The sequence below is a fragment of the Vicia villosa genome, linkage group LG1, assembly GCF_029867415.1.
Source record: "Vicia villosa cultivar HV-30 ecotype Madison, WI linkage group LG1, Vvil1.0, whole genome shotgun sequence".
In the NCBI taxonomy this organism is placed as follows: Eukaryota; Viridiplantae; Streptophyta; class Magnoliopsida; order Fabales; family Fabaceae; genus Vicia; species Vicia villosa.
Window position 1 is genome coordinate 234,531,152 of NC_081180.1, and position 17,121 is coordinate 234,548,272.

The 17,121-nt window shown below is 37.9% G+C and overlaps 1 protein-coding gene across 1 annotated transcript; it reads left to right on the forward strand.

Moving 5' to 3' along the window:
- Nucleotides 1-14,582: 14,582 nt before the first annotated feature.
- On the forward strand, nucleotides 14,583-16,869 carry LOC131623785 (sphingolipid delta(4)-desaturase DES1-like). The gene is made up of 2 exons (XM_058894796.1): nucleotides 14,583-14,793; nucleotides 15,868-16,869. Exons 1-2 carry the CDS (start codon nucleotides 14,626-14,628, stop codon nucleotides 16,684-16,686), a joined length of 987 nt encoding a protein of 328 aa, XP_058750779.1. The 5' UTR covers nucleotides 14,583-14,625; the 3' UTR covers nucleotides 16,687-16,869.
- Nucleotides 16,870-17,121: the final 252 nt, after the last annotated feature.

Sequence of the window (17,121 nt, forward strand, 5' to 3'; positions counted from 1 at the left end):
TATTTCTGTTTTGTAAGCCCGAATGAGGCAAAGAAAAAAAAAGAAGAAGAAATAATAATAATTGTTTGACTAACAAATGTTTGTTTTTCTTTTGTTTTAACAAATCTAAACTCTAAGATCCTTGAAAACATTGCATATACATTTCATTCATTGCATATACATTTCATTCATTGCATATACATTGCATTCATACACATTGCATAACAGGTTCACATGACGGATTTCTCATCTCCTCGCTGTTTATTTCAGTCAGAAGAGATGGAATCTGAAACAAGCATCAAGAATCTCGAAGCACAGAACGCCCAAGTTCAAGTGGCAATTCTGGAGCTGGCAAAGGGGCAACAAGAACTGAAAGCCCTGATGATCAAGAAGAAAAAGAAGCCCAAAGGATCTGTAGGCTTGAGCCAACTGAAAAGAAAGATCAAAATCCCAGCCAAAAAGTTCAAAAAGCCACCGATCCCTGAAATAGTCGGTGATGGTGAACAAGGAGACAATCACAGCAACCAGGGTTCTGCCAAACCCTCTCTCTCTTCTAATGAAGAAGATTATCATTCTGGAGACGAACAGGATGATGACAAGTACCAGCAGTTGGAGGAACGCATGAAAGCTATGGAGATACAAAAAATACCTGGCTTAGATTTCAATGATCTGGGACTCATCTCAAATGTTGTTATCCCTCCAAAGTTCAAAGTTCCTATCTTTGCGAAATATGATGGAGTTTCTTGCCCAAAACTACATCTGAGGTCCTATGTAAGGAAGATACAACCTCACACAACAGATAACAAATTGTGGATTCACTTCTTCCAAGAAAGTCTGTCGGGTACACAACTCGAATGGTACTACCAGCTGGAAAGTACAAAAGTTCATACCTGGGAAGATTTAGCTGCTGCTTTTTACAAACAGTATCAATACAATGCTGATCTTGCACCAACCCGTACTCAACTAAGGGGCATGTCCATGGCACCAAAAGAAAGTTTCAAAGGATATGCACAAAAATGGAGAGATATGGCTGGAAGGGTTCAACCACCCTTATCTGATCGCGAGCTGGTCGACATGTTCATGGGCACTTTAACTGGCCCTTTCTATAGTCATTTGCTGGGAAGCTCATCATCTGGTTTCACTGACCTGATATTAACTGGGGAACGTGTCGAAAGCGGCATTCAAAATGGAAAAATTCAAATAGGCTCTTCCTCTGGTACTACAAAAAGGCCCATCAGTGGGAGGAATGAGGTCAATACAATGCACAGTCTGAAAGGTCGCAAAAGTGAGCAGCACCAATCTGTGGGGGCAGTTCTGATCTCCGCATCTGCGCCTCAAAAAGATCAACAGCCAAAATATACGCGTCGACCAGATGCGCCAAGAAGAAATTTCACCAGAATCAATATACCAAACTCTCAGGCATTGCAGCATTTGCTAAAAGCAGATCTGATCACATTAAAAGATCCTCCAAAGAATGTCAACACTTCCTCTCCGAGTTATCGCCCCGATGCAGCGTGTGCGTATCACTCAAACTGTCCAGGACATGATGCAGATCACTGTTGGGCCCTGAAAAATAAAATACAAGACATGATAGATGCTGGGGAAATTGAGTTCGATCCTCCAGAAACTCCAAATGTCATCACGGCACCCATGCCGAAGCATGACAAAACTGTCAACGCTATCCTAGACACTGTTTACATCTATGATGTGACCGAATTGTCAACTCCGCTCCTCGAAGTCAAAGGAAAGCTAATCCAAGCTGGCTACTTTCTAGGTTGTGACCCTGATTGCTTTTATTGCTCATACCTGCCCAATGGTTGTGAAAATCTGAGAATGGGAATTCAAAAATGGATGGATCGCCGTATCATTATGTTTGAGAGGCTCCCTTCTATGGACGTTTTATGCGAAGTCTTTGAAAACGGGATGAGAATAGAGGATGTCTCAGTGATCTCCAGCTTACCATTCAAAATCTCTGCCAAGGCTCCATTCAAAATTTCTGCTACACTCAAAGTGGCATCAGTAATCATTGCTAGTCCAACTCCATTTCCATACTCCTCAGACAAATCTGTCCCGTGGGGTTACGACACTAATGTTTATGTCCATGGAGTTAAACAGGATACCTTGACCAAAGAGGCCCTGAATTTTACTGCTCCAACTGTTGATAACATTGTGGGTACCAGTAAGATTACGAGAAGTGGAAGGATCTTTTCACCAGAAATTTCTCCAAATGTTGCTACTGGTCCAGTCCAGGTCCCAGTTCCTAATCAAGATATCAACGCTCGAGGCAAAGAGCCACAAGTTGAGCCAGTTCAAATACCGGTGGAGGTCACTGTTGAAGATCCATCGAAGCAAGAAATGGAGGAAATATTGAAAATCATCTGCAAGAGTGATTACAATATTGTCGAACAACTGGGGAACACTGCTTCAAAAATCTCAATGCTGTCTCTGTTAAAGTATTCAGAAGCTCATGCCAAAGCTCTGATGAAGTTCCTGAAAGCTGCGCATGTACCTCAAGAGATTTCAGTCGATCAATTTGAAAATTGTGTTGCCAATCTAACAGTGACCAATGGCCTCGGTTTCTCTGATGTTGATCTAACCCCTGCTGGAAAGAATCACAATAAAGCCCTACATATCTCCATTGAATGTAATGGCACCACTCTATCTCATGTGCTGGTAGATAACGGTTCTTCTTTGAACGTGTTACCAAAAACAGTACTGGAAAAGCTTGACTTCGAAGGAGTTGTGTTACAACCAAGCGATGTTGTGGTAAGAGCCTTCGATGGGTCAACAAGAACAGTGTACGGAAAGGTGAATCTCCCAATCAGAGTGGGCTCTCAGATCTTTGATTCTACCTTTTACGTAATGGAAATTCACCCAGCATATTCCTGTTTACTTGGACGCCCTTGGATACATGGGGCAAATGGTGTAACTTCTACCCTGCATCAGAAGTTGAAATATCCAGTAAAAGGAAAGATTGTCACAGTTTACGGCGAAGAGGAATATGTGGTTAGTCACCTGAGCAATTCCAAATATGTCGAGTTGGATGACGAATTCATCGAAACTCCCTGCCAATCTTTTGAGGTGGTCTCTCCAGATGTCTCTACTACCAAGCATATTTCTGCTACTCCAACTACAACTATGGCTTCTCTCAAAGATGCCAAAGCTGTGATCGAAAAAGGTGATTCCACAGTATGGGGACAGCTCCTCGATATACCTTACAAGTCCGACAAGCTAGGCCTGGGCTATGATAGTGGAAATCAAAAGAATGATCAAAGTCCTTGTTCTGGAGGATTAATGTCACATTTCATCAGCCAGGGAGTAAACGCCATTGAAGACGATGGAGTGTTCTTGAACCATATCATTCAGCCATATCCAGATGAAATTCCACCCATTTCCATGGGAATGTGGGATACTTTGGGAGATCCAAGCGGCGGATATAATTATCAATATACCGCACCTCATAATACTTTTATTGCTATGGAAGATATTACCCCAACTGGATGGGGTGATCAATTTGAAAATGACAAAAGTCTCACAAGTCCCAGCACTCAGCAATATCAAAATCCACCTAAAGAAGTTTGGGATACGCTAGGAGAGCCAAGTGGCAAATATGACTTTATGGTGAAATATTCCGCTCCTCCGAGCTCACAAATCGCTATGGAAGACATTATCCCGACTGGATGGGATGAATATTATGATGACAATTTTACTCCTGAAAACACCAGGGAAACACCAAATAACGAGGGTTACTTTCTGTCACAGTACACTACTCAGCAGACTGCACAAGTCTCCCTCAAAGACATCATCCCGACTGGATGGGACGGCCTTGTCGAGCATCTCGCTCAGCCAACAGAGATATCTCAGCCTGGACTCTCGTATCCAGCAGAGTATATCACTTATCCCGAAAGATCACCGACTCATTTCCCCACCAATGAAATCAATGCTGTGGGAGATGAAGAAGACAACTGCAACTGGAACAGCTGGATACTCCCTGCTCACAACAATGGATTGAACAACTGGAAAACTGAGGATGTGATCTCCTTCGATCAGGAGTAAATGCAATTTCCTGTTTTCTTTGTGTATAATGTACAAAGATAAAAATGGTTCCTGTACTATCGAACCATGAGCTTGAAAGCCGTGTGCCTTGCCCGAAGCACACTGGTCCTTTTATAAGGGTTTATCATATCATGAGCATGTGCATTCAATAAAATCATGGGACGTTTGCATATTCAAATTTTATGATCCCTTTTCTTTCTTTTCTTTTCAAATAGCTATGTTTTTCTTACACACACTCACATAAATAAAATGCAGATTCACATTCACGTTGGATCCAGTCGATAACGATTCTGCTATTGCCCGTCATGACTTTGAAAATCCGATCTACCAAACTGAGGACGAAAGTGAGGAAGATTGTGAAGTACCAAGAGAACTTGCAAGGCTTCTAGAACAAGAAGAGAAGGCTATACAGCCTCATGAGGAACCAATTGAGGTTATCAACTTGGGCAGCAACGAAGAAAAGAAAGAAGTCAAAATAGGGGCTGATTTAGAACACAGTGTCAAGCAAAGACTGATTCAAATGTTGCAAGACTATGTCGAGATATTCGCCTGGTCCTATGAAGATATGCCAGGCCTTGACACGGACATTGTGGTTCATCGCCTGCCAATCAAAGAAGGTAGCACTCCAGTCAAGCAGAAACTACGAAGGAGTAGGCCTGATATGTCAAAAAAGATTAAAGACGAGGTTGAAAAGCAATTCAATGCCGGCTTCCTGAAAGTTGTAAGTTATCCTCCTTGGATAGCTAACATCGTGCCCGTACCTAAAAAAGACGGGAAAGTCAGAATGTGTGTAGACTACAGAGATCTGAACCGGGCAAGCCCCAAAGATGATTTCCCTTTACCTCACATCGATGTACTGGTTGATAATACCGCACAATGCAAGGTATTCTCCTTTATGGATGGATTCTCAGGGTACAATCAAATCAAGATGGCACCCGAAGACATGGAAAAAACAACCTTCACAACACCCTGGGGAACCTTTTGTTACAAAGTAATGCCCTTTGGTTTAAAGAACGCAGGAGCAACCTATCAACGTGCAATGGTAGCTCTATTTCATGATACGATTCATCAGGAGATAGAGGTGTATGTCGATGATATGATTGCAAAGTCCAACACCGAAGAAGAACATCTGGGTCATCTACACAAGCTGTTTGACAGACTCAAGAAATACAGGTTGTGACTGAATCCAAATAAGTGTACCTATGGAGTAAGATCCGGCAAACTCTTAGGTTTCATCGTCAGTAGCAAAGGTATTGAGGTTGATCCGGCCAAGGTCAAAGCCATTCAAGAAATGCCTATACCCCGTACCGAGAAACAAGTCAGAGGATTCTTGGGACGTCTGAATTACATCGCCCGATTTATTGCCCACATGACCACTACTTGTGTGCCGATCTTCAAACTGTTGAAGAAAGATCAAGTGGAAAGGTGGAATGACAAATGCCAGTTAGCCTTTGACAAAATCAAAGAGTATCTCCAAAAACCGCCAATCTTGTTACCACCTGTGGAAGGAAGACCCCTGATAATGTACCTAACTGTGTTAGAAGATTCAATGGGGTGTGTACTGGGGCAACATGACGAGTCCGGCCGAAAGGAGTATGCAATCTACTATCTTAGCAAAAAGTTTACCGATTGTGAAACAAGATACTCACTACTCGAAAAAACTTGCTGTGCCTTAGCATGGGCGGCTCGCCGACTAAGACAGTATATGCTAAATCACACCACTTTCCTAATCTCCAAAATGGATCCTATCAAGTACGTGTTCGAAAAACCTGCTCTCTCTGGAAGAATAGCAAGATGGCAAATGATCTTAACAGAATATGACATTTAATACACTTCACAAAAAGCAATCAAAGGAAGTGTGGTAGCTGATCATCTGGCTCATCAAGCAGTGGATGATTATCAAGCATTGAACTTTGACTTCCCAGACGAGGACATTATGCTAGTCAATGACTACAAACAACCAGGACCAGAAGAAGGACCCGAGCCAGGATCCCGGTGGAGTATGGTCTTTGACGGAGCTTCTAACGCACTTGGCAATGGCATCAGAGCTGTGATCATTTCTCCTGCAGGAGCTTATACACCATTCACTGCCAGATTATGTTTCAACTGCACTAACAATATAGCTGAGTACGAAGCATGTATTCTGGGTCTCAAAGCTGCAATCGATCTCAGAATCAAATTCCTGAAGGTCTACGGAGACCCGGCCTTGGTAATTTACCAAGTCAAAGAGGAATGGGACACGAAGCACCCGAATCTAATTCCTTACAAAGAATATGTGCTGAGTCTGATTCCTTATTTCGAAGAAATCGCTTTTGAACACATCCCACGCGAGGAAAATCAACTAGCTGATGCCTTGGCTACCATGTCATCCATGTTCAAAGTCAGGTGGGACAATGAGGCGCCGACGATCACCGTTTACAGACAAGATAAACCATCCTACTGCAATGAGATCAATGCCGAAGGAACGGGAGAAAAACCATGGTTCCATGAAGTAAAAAGATATCTCGAAACTCAGGAGTACCCTGAAGGGGCGTCCATCAACGACAGAAAGTTTCTAAGGAGGTTTGCCGCCAAATTCTTTCTAAGTAATGGAACCCTATACAAACGCAACCATGACTCGACTTTACTTCGTTGTGTAAACAAGAAGGAAGCAGAACAGATTATGGAAGACATACACGATGGTGCCTTTGGTACTCATTCAAGTGGACATACAATGGCTAAAAAGATCCTCAGAGCAGGTTATTACTGGTCTACCATGGAGACGGACTGTCATCATCATTCCCGAACCTATCACAAATGTCAGATATATGCGGACAAGGAACATGTACCTCCAGTTCCGTTAAACGTCCTGACGGCTCCTTGGCCTTTTGCAATGTGGGGTATTGATATGATTGGAGAAATCAAGCCCACTGCCTCCAACGGACATCGCTTTATCCTAGTCGCCATTGACTACTTCACAAAATGGGTAGAAGCAGCTTCATTTGCTTCTGTCACCAAGAATGTAGTGGCCCGATTTATCAAGCACAATCTCATTTGTCGGTATGGCATTCCCGAAAGGATCATCACGGACAATGGCACAAATCTAAACAACAGAATGATTACTGAACTCTGCACACAATTCCAGATCAAACATCATAATTCTTCTCCATATCGACCAAAGATGAATGGCGCAGTGGAAGCTGCCAATAAAAACATCAAGAAAATCATACAAAAAATGACAGTAACCTACAAAGACTGGCATGAGATGTTACCTTTTGCTCTTCATGGTTATCGCACATCTGCGCGTACTTCAACAGGGGCAACTCCATTCTCCTTAGTCTATGGTATGGAGGCAGTTCTTCCAATTGAAATTCAAATTCCTTCCCTAAGGATTATGAAAGAAGCCGATCTAGACGAAAACGATTGGATTCAGACCCGGTTGGACCAGATAAACTTGATTGATGAGAAAAGGCTCGCAGCTATTTGTCATGGTCAGTTGTACCAAAAGCGCATGATCAAAGCCTTCAACAAAAAAGTCAAAAGTCAAGCATACCAAACCGGCGGCTTGGTTGTCAAACGCATCATCTTACCACAAGGTGATCCCAGAGGCAAGTGGACTCCCACTTATGAGGGACCATTTGTAATCAAGAAAATATTCTCCGGCGGTGCCATGTTGCTTACCACCATGGATGGCGAGGATTTCCCACACCCTGTGAATGCGGATATAGTCAAAAAATACTTCGCTTGAAAAGAAAAGCTCGCTAAGTTGAAAACCTGAAAGGGCAACTTAGGCAAAAAAATAAGCGTCTCGGTGGATTGAAAACCCGAAAGGGCGATCCAGGCAAAAATTAGAGACTAAATAATACTATCCTCGATAAGATTTTTCTCTCCAAACGAAGTGATTCGAGAAATCTTATCCCCCAGCAGGGCTGTTCCAGATTACTATCTCCAGAAGGTGTGGTCTCCACACCAGGACTTGGTCAAATAGTGCATTGGAGGATTATGCATCTTCCTCATTCCCACTCAAAAGATCATCAACAATCACAATACCTTCATCTCCAGATGACTGACTAGCTGGGATTTATTTTCCCAATCATACATCATACATCATACATCATGCATCATACATTATACATCATACATCATACATCATATATCATACGTCATACGCATATTCATACACAGCATATAATATTTCATGACAAAACGCATACATAACATGCATATTTCTCCTTTAGTTAGAGAATCTCATGCATTACATACATCATGCCATTGCATATCACTAACTTGATTTTTCAGGCAAACGGATGTCTTCAACAAAGATATTCTCAATCACATACAGTGTTCCCCTTGAACTCTATTCAAATAAGCAGTCCTCTCAGATATAATCAAGCCAAGGATTCATTCTGAAGAGATCTCTCCTTTCAAATCACTTATCAACTCAAAAAACAAGCAACGCAGATCTAAAGCTGATACCTCAGACGGTTCCAGAACGATCTACCATCGCAGATCTAAAGCTGATACCTCAGACGGTTCCAGAACGATCTACCATCAAAGATCTAAAGCTGATACCTCAGACGGTTCCAGAACGATCTACCATCGAAGATCTAAAGCTGATACCTCAGACGGTTCCAGAACGATCTACCATCGAAGATCTAAAGCTGATACCTCAGACGGTTCCAGAACGATCTACCATCGAAGATCTAAAGCTGATACCTCAGACGGTTCCACAACGATCTACCATCGAAGATCTAAAGCTGATACCTCAGACGGTTCCACAACGATCAACTTTCAAAATCTAAAGCGGAAAAACTTTGGACAGTTCCGTAACGATCATCCTCCTAGACTTAAAACGGTAACCTTGGACGGTTCCGAAACAGTCAACACAAAGACTTTCAAATCCTTCATCAAGATATAATCAATGGATTCATTCTGATGAACAAACCATCAAACACATTTGCCAGGGGGCATCTGAAAGCCCATCCCAGGTAATGTTTCAATCTTCCAACCACATTTCTCAGACAACATTCAAAGACAAATTCCAACATCACTCCCGATGGAGGTAAGTGCAAATTTTCAGGGCATCTAAAATATTCAATCATCTTCCACCTTCAGATTTCAGACAATTTCTTCAGGTTTAAAAAGATTGAATAGGGGCAACTGTTATACCCCAAAATTTGCCCGCATCTTTTTTCAAGAAAACTTCAATCTAAAAATTAAGAGTTTCATATAATCTTGGATTTTCACATCCTGATTTATGAATACTTGATTTTTAGAATTTTTTCTTATACAGTATTTTGGCTTGCTGTTGAATTTATTCTTACGCAAACGCCAATTGCTGTTTATTACTTCACACACGCTATTTATTTGATATTTATTTACAGATAAATAGTACTGACGCAATTGGTACAGAGTTAAATCTTTTGCAGGCGCAGAGTCCAGGGATTCAGACTGTACTGGTAACAAAAAGAAAATTAACTTTGCCTGAATAGTCAGTTGACAGTCAAACTGCTGACAGTACAATTCTCCGTGTTTTGTACCATCAATCAAATCAAACTTTTGCATTTTAAAATTCCAAGATTTTTGTCCTAGAAGTCTTCTGAATATCACATGATTAGCAGAGACTCAGCACTGCACAAAAATCAGGTACGCTTAACTGTCTCTTACACAAACAGTCCCTGATTAGGGTTTATTGTTTTTTCAGGAGAAACAAGTTTTTGAGACCTCAAATGGATTTCATGGACCTCCATATATCTCAAAGTACCATCATACAAATTTTCAGACTTCAATTCACTCAGACGCACCGTCAGCAGCTCAAACAGTCAACAGACGACCTGTTTGACCAAAAAGTCAACAGATAGTCAAAAATGAAATTTTTTGTTAACATCCATATTTTGTCAAAGGATTCATCATTTGATCATTGGATGATCATAATTCATCAAGGAAAGATCAAAAATCAACAAAACCCTAAGATTCAAAATTAGGGTTTTCTCCTAAAAAGTCAACTGAACTTTGACTGGTCATAACTCTCTCATCCTTCATCCAAAAAATTCAAACCAAAGCTCATCTTTAAGGAAATTCAATTATCTTTCAAATTCAATTGGTCCCATGGTCATTAGGTTCACCATTTGAAAAATATGAACCAAGACATTACAGGTCATTTTCAAAGTCAACAAAAAGACACTTTTTTCAAAAGGATACACAAGGAGCATCAAATATCATTTTGACATGAGACCAAAGACATTGGTTAGAGGACTCTTTGAGGTTTCCAAAAAGTGCAAGATCTCCTTCATATGACAAAAATTGAGGGATTTACACCTTGTTGAAGATGGCTAAATTTTGGGAAAATGCATAAAACCAACATTGCTCAAAAATATATTTTTTCCAAATGGGGCCAAGTTTTCATGGTTCAAACATGTTTGCCATGATAATATGGGCCTCCCACGACCAAGACAAAGCCCACACCATTTTTATCCATTTTTGGTTTAATTTTATCCTATTTTAAGATTAAATGAAAATGGAAAATGGAAGGATAATGGATAGCTTAGTTTCTAAGCATGAGTCATCCAAGAATCTTTAATTTTCTGCAGAAGATTGAGGTACAAGGCAAGAGCATTGAAGAGAAGCAAGACTTGGTCAACAATTCAAAGGTTTTAATATAAAAAAATCAAGAATTCAACAAAGGCAACCAAAGGCTTCTTGGCTTCAATTCTAAGCACAACATAGCTTATAAATAGCTTAGAGTACTTCACAAACAAAAAAACACGAATTCAGAACAGAATTTATGCTTGTAACCATACTTGTAATCACTTGAAATTTTCAAAGAAATTCCAAATTCGAATTTTGAATTCAAGCCAGTTTCAATACAAACTAAACATTCGAACACCTTCCTCAAGTATCACTGAAACTATTCCAATCAGTTTCAAGCCTTGAAACACTCAGAATCGTCCACGACACCTCACGGTTTGCTCGAACTAAAACTTACTAAAATCTCATCACACATGCATGATTAGCAAGATGTAGATTCATATTTAAGTTTAGTTTGAGGTCCTAATCATTTCTGGAAACTTAATTGAAGTTTGGACACCTATACGAAGAACCACCATTTTAGGGTTCTTACTTTTAAATTTAGGGCTTTACGATCCATGCAAAATTATAAACTCTAAATAGTACCATTAAACTCACGTGAACAAGACGAACCAAACCATGGCATCGCGCCAAATTTATATTGATGTTTGCATGCATTCGCTATTTTCAACAGGTGTAAAAGGTTGGAGTTTTTACACCACCTGCAAATGAAAGGTGTAAAAGATCCATCCTGGGGAAGAAGATGATGCGTGGCGTCCTCTGATTGGCTGGAGGACGCGCGCGTATTTTTTTAAACTGACCTTGGATTCAGTGTTTTGCAGGTGTGTCACGTGCTATGGTCCCTCATGCTTTTCACCATCAGATCCATCCATCTCTCAATCCAACACATCAAAACACTCATCCTTACCATGGGCTTCATTTAATTTCCACATCTGATTACTATCTTTTTATTTTCTATTTTATTTTAATTTCTTTGTTAAATTAATTAAAAATAGTTTTAAAAATCCAAAAAATACACAAAAAATATTTTTAAGTTTCTAAAATAATATTTTATTTTCTGATATAAAAATATTTTATTTTTCTTCATAATTTAAATATTTTGCATAATTAATTAGTTTATATTTATATATTTGCTTTATAATCATTTCAACCAATCAAAAAATCATAAAAAAATGTGTTCTTTATATTAAATATTGTTTATATATTATAAACTAATTTTGTACATATTTAGGATAATTTTCTCTTTAATTTTTAATTATTTGTATAATTATTTGTATAATTATGTATTAATTAACTTAATGATTTCAAAATCAATTTCAAAAATCCCAAAAAAATTAGTTTTGTTTTAAAATTAATTAACAAACATTTTGAACATATTTTGAACTTAATTTCTAGGTTTGAAATTTATTTTCATCTTTTTTCCTCATTTTAATTTAATTAATCATGCATTAATTATAATTAAAAACAATCATAAAAAACCAAAAACATGCATTTCTTTCTTCATTTTTATTACAATTTAAATTCCTAGTTAAATGTATAGGTTGTCAAATTCATGTAAATAGCGTAGTTTACATTTCCTGCACAATCGATGTAATAGCGTAGATTTACTTTCCGCATTTTACATTTCCGCATTTTAAATTCCAGCACATATAAACTGCGTGTATGCCAAAGATAAAATTGAATCGTTAGATCACTAACTTCAAAGATAAAATATCTGAATCCAGACACAATCACACTTGCACCTCTTAGGGTAATCCCTTTCTCATTCTTTTCAAAATCAAAATCAAATTCTATTATTTCAAACGCAAAATCGAACTTTTGTTTATATCCGGTGAAAGGATAGATTTTTAAAGGAAATAGGATAAAGACCTTATAACTCAGGGTAGACCTCCTAATTTGCGTGCTCAAATCAAAACAAACAAATCTCTCATATATCATTGTTTTTCAAAATAAAACTTTCAAAAAGACAATACTTTGTATATATCCAAACAAGGATCATTACGAAGTTAACGCTCTTTTTTCCAAAGCATCTTTTGAAAAATAAAAACACTATGTATACATCCGCCCAAGGATCATTACAAATTCAATTTACAAAGGTATTTCAAAACCACATACGAGCATTTCAGAGCAATTGAAAACAAGTGAGCTAAGCAAATTAAAGAGCCCATGGATAACCATGGATACAAAGGGTGCTAACACCTTCCCTTTGTATAACCTACCCCCTTACCCAGAATTTCTTAAAGGTCTTTTTTCTGTTTCTTTTATAAACCTTTCCTTAATTGGATAAAATAAAAGGCCGGTGGCGACTCTCTGATTTTCAAACACAAAAGCAGAAACAAAAAGAGTCAGTTCGCGTATCTCTCCACGAGAGGTATGGCAAAAAACCGAGCGCGCGACATACATGCTATTCAACAACTCGTTGGCTCCTTGCAATCCAAGGTTGGCTCACAGCAGTTGGAAACTAGGTAAGGCCTCAAGTTGTGAAATTGGAGGTGGAATCAAAGGTTCAACAAGAGGCAGTTGGACATATCCATCTATCTGAGGAGCCTAAACCAGATATGGATGCAACAGAACTTCTGCTCCTAGATTCACACCGACTTGCGGAGGCGGTGAAGGTGGTTGACTGATTGCTACTTGAGTTGTGGAGACTTCTCACACAACGCTGAAACGAGTAGCTTTGGATCCAATCATTACTTAGAATCGGTGAGATCAGAGATATGGAAATTCAAGGAATCAAAGTTGAAATGATACTTGATTGGATCGAAGACGATAAATCTTCGTGTTCTGTTTTGAATGCTTTTTACTCTATGACTTGAGAAGGTTTTAAACTGATTAATCGAATAGCGAACATAAAATGGAATGCAAGTTAGTCTGTGAGGGAGATGAGTGAATTGAAATAGAATTCGAAAAAGTGAGTACCTGAATTAACGCCTTAACTATATATAATAGAGAGGGGATAACAAACGTGCTATTTGTCAGACGTGGATCGTAGAGAGTCGTTGACAATAATTTTTTTAAAAATTGAATAGAAATAATTTTTTAAAAAAATTGAATAGAGTAGAAATATTAAACCCATCTAAGACTATTTACAATGGAGGTGTTGAATTTTTTTTTCAATAGTTGAATTGGTACAATGGTGTGTTGAATCATATGTTGAAAGTGATGTGGATTATTTAGTGTTGAAAACATTCAACATGTTGAATGAGAAATTAGTGGGGCCACATAATATTTTTGGCAAATTATTATTGGTTGTTGTGAGTGTTTATATTTTTATTTCATGATAATTATTTAATGTCATTTATTTTATAGTAAATAAATTTTTTATTTATTTTTATTTTCACCAAAATTCATCATTTTTTTTTGTCTATAAATAGAGACTTGCTTCATTTGATTTGGACACACCAAAAAATTCCACTTTTTTCATAATTTTTCATAATTTTTCATAATTTCAATTGATAATAATATTAATATATAATTAATTTTAATATATAATCATAAAACAAAAATATAAAAGAAAATAAGAATATGAAATAAAAGTAGTGGGGTAGGGTGTTGAATTTTATTAAACAAAACTATTGTAGTGAGTAAAAGTTGAATGTGTGTTGAATTATTAGGTGGAAGAGAGAGAAGATGATGTGGAGTATAAAAAGTGAAAAAATAGGGTGTTGAATTTGGAAACCATTATAAATAGTCTAACCAAAAAAAATCAGAAAAAACGTTTTGTCGTTGTAAAAGAAACAAAGTATAAAAAGAACGAAAAACATAAAGCATAAAAAAGCAATAAAAATAGATTATAAATCTATCTAAATCGAGGGTTTCCCAACAAAAATTCCAGGCTGTAATGTCGGGGAATAAACCAAACCGCAACCAGTAAGAATAAAGGAATGTGACAATAGATGCGCTGTCTCACTATTCTTAACCATTTCAAACCCCACACTTTTTCTCTCTCTTTATATATATAACTCTCTCACTTTCATAATTCGAGCCATGTAATGTGAGAGAAAGAAAAAGAGACAAAAAAAAATGGGTATTGGCGGAGGAGAAGATCGTGATGGTGAAGGCGTTATGATGGCCGAAGATTTCTTCTGGTCATATACCGATGAACCTCATGCTTCTCGCCGTCGTCAAATTCTATCTAAATACCCGCAAATTAAGGAACTCTTTGGTCCTGATTACTCCGCATTATTCAAGGTTTTGTATCTTTTTCGTTTATCTATTCTTTCATGATTCTTCGATTGCTTTCGTAATGTGTTAGGTAATTATATTCCGTAGCACCGACATCTATGAAAAAGTGTGTCTGTGCCGGTGTCTGATACAGACAACAACTTATGATTGCGTTTAAATTATTTGTTATTTTTACTTATGATCTATGTGTGAGTCTGTGTTATGTGTTCTGATCTGTTTGTATAAATGCAAGTTGAATAAATATTTTGAAGGTTTTTTGTTTTTTTTTCTTTAAGTTCAATTGGTTTAGGAAAATAGGTGCAACTGCACATGTGTACTTTTAATGGTACTTTTAAGTACGATTCTTAGATTGCATGTTTCACCACATGTGGAAAAGGAGAATGTGATGTATAGCACCGACATCTTCGAAAAAAGACGAAATTGACTTGTGATTCTGTTCGGTTTATTTATTTTTTAAAATTATTATCGATATCGATGCATCATTATCAGTGTCATTTCTTGTGTCTGTGTTTCATAGGCAAAAACACTTATTTTATATTATTAAGAATTAGTTTCTAGTTGACATTTTAAATTGAAGGCATGGTGTTTGACACTAGGCGTCTCTCGTGTGTCAGTTGCATTTATTTGCTTCTAGTATTTTGAATTATTACACGCTCGTGTTAGACACCGACACGACACATGTGGTTGTATTCAATTATTTTTTAGGTTTACCGGATATTCAATGTGTCTAGTCTATGTAACCGTTCTAGTTCTGGTACATTGATTATTATTCATGTTAGTGTTGAATTTGATGTTGATTGTGAAACCCATATTTTAAAAGAGACATAAAGATGTGGGATCTGTCTTAAATTCTTAAAAGGAGTAAAGGACACACACCATTATTATGAAAAGCTGCTAAAGATATTAAAATTCAAGTTGACATGTGAATGTAGGGACCACTTTGTATTGGTTCTACAGTTGGAGATTCTGTAAACTGTAAATGCAGATGATATGGTTGAGATTTGAAATGTACATTGTAAGGATTGAATATGATAGTGTGCATGTTGATGATCTTTGGAAACTGTTTTGTTTTTTTTGCAGATTAGTATTGTTGTTTTACTTCAGCTTGGTACTGCTATTGTACTTAAGGATGCAGGATGGCTGAAGATACTTCTAGTAGCTTATTTTTTTGGTTCATTTCTCAACCACAATCTGTTCTTGGCAATCCATGAGCTCAGCCATAATCTAGCTTTCTCGTCTCCGGTATACAACCGTTGGCTCGGGATTTTCGCTAACCTCCCGATCGGCGTGCCCATGTCAGTAACCTTTCAAAAATATCACTTGGAGCACCATCGCTTCCAAGGCGTGGACGGCATTGACATGGACGTCCCCAGTCTTGCAGAAGCGCGTGTTGTAACGAATGTCCTTGCGAAAACTATCTGGGTGTTTTTACAGCTATTCTTCTACGCGTTTCGGCCGTTGTTTCTTAAACCGAAGCCTCCTGGTTTATGGGAGTTTATGAACTTCTCTATCCAGATTGCGCTTGACGTGTCGATGGTTTATTTCTGGGGATGGAGATCGTTGGCTTATCTCATACTTGCTACATTCGTTGGTGGAGGGATGCATCCGATGGCGGGTCACTTCATTTCAGAGCATTATGTATTCAAATCGGACCAAGAGACGTATTCGTACTATGGACCATTGAATCTTCTCACATGGCATGTAGGTTACCATAACGAACACCATGATTTTCCGAGAATTCCAGGACACAAACTTCACAAAGTGAAGGAGATTGCTCCGGAGTATTACGATGGTTTGTCGTCGTATAAATCTTGGAGTCAGGTTATTTACATGTATATTATGGACAGTACAGTTGGACCTTATAGTAGAATGAAGAGAAAGCCAAGCAAAAATGAATGAATAGATTCTATCATTCATTTCTTGTGATGATGTCTCATCTATATAAACTTTACATTATTCACAATTTTATATGTAACAGATGAATGTGCTGTAAGTTTTGACCCATATAGCAGAGTCATTTTTGTTCATTAGATTGTTACAATTGTGAATGTGATAAATGAAGTGGTTTTGAGCTTTCCTCTATTATGATTGATGAAATTCACACATTTTATCCAAAAAATGAAAAATCTCTGAAGTAAAGAATGAACATGATTGATGAATGCATACTATATTCAGCACTAGTTGGAGAAATGTATGACTAAACATTTTGCTTCCTGAGTGGAAACAATGTTTGACAGAACATAATCATGGTTATGTTTTGTTAATTTGTAGATCTCTTAACTATTTGAAATATTTTTATAGGTGGAATTGGGTCTATGAGTTTTTTCAATTAGC

Excerpts from the sequence above, each read along its gene's own strand:
- LOC131623785 (XM_058894796.1), top strand. The coding sequence starts at position 14,626 with ATGGGTATTGGCGGAGGAGAAGATCGTGATGGTGAAGGCGTTATGATG. Across the intron at positions 14,794-15,867 it reads ATTACTCCGCATTATTCAAG|ATTAGTATTGTTGTTTTACT; the intron begins GTTTTGTATCTT and ends TTTTTTTTGCAG.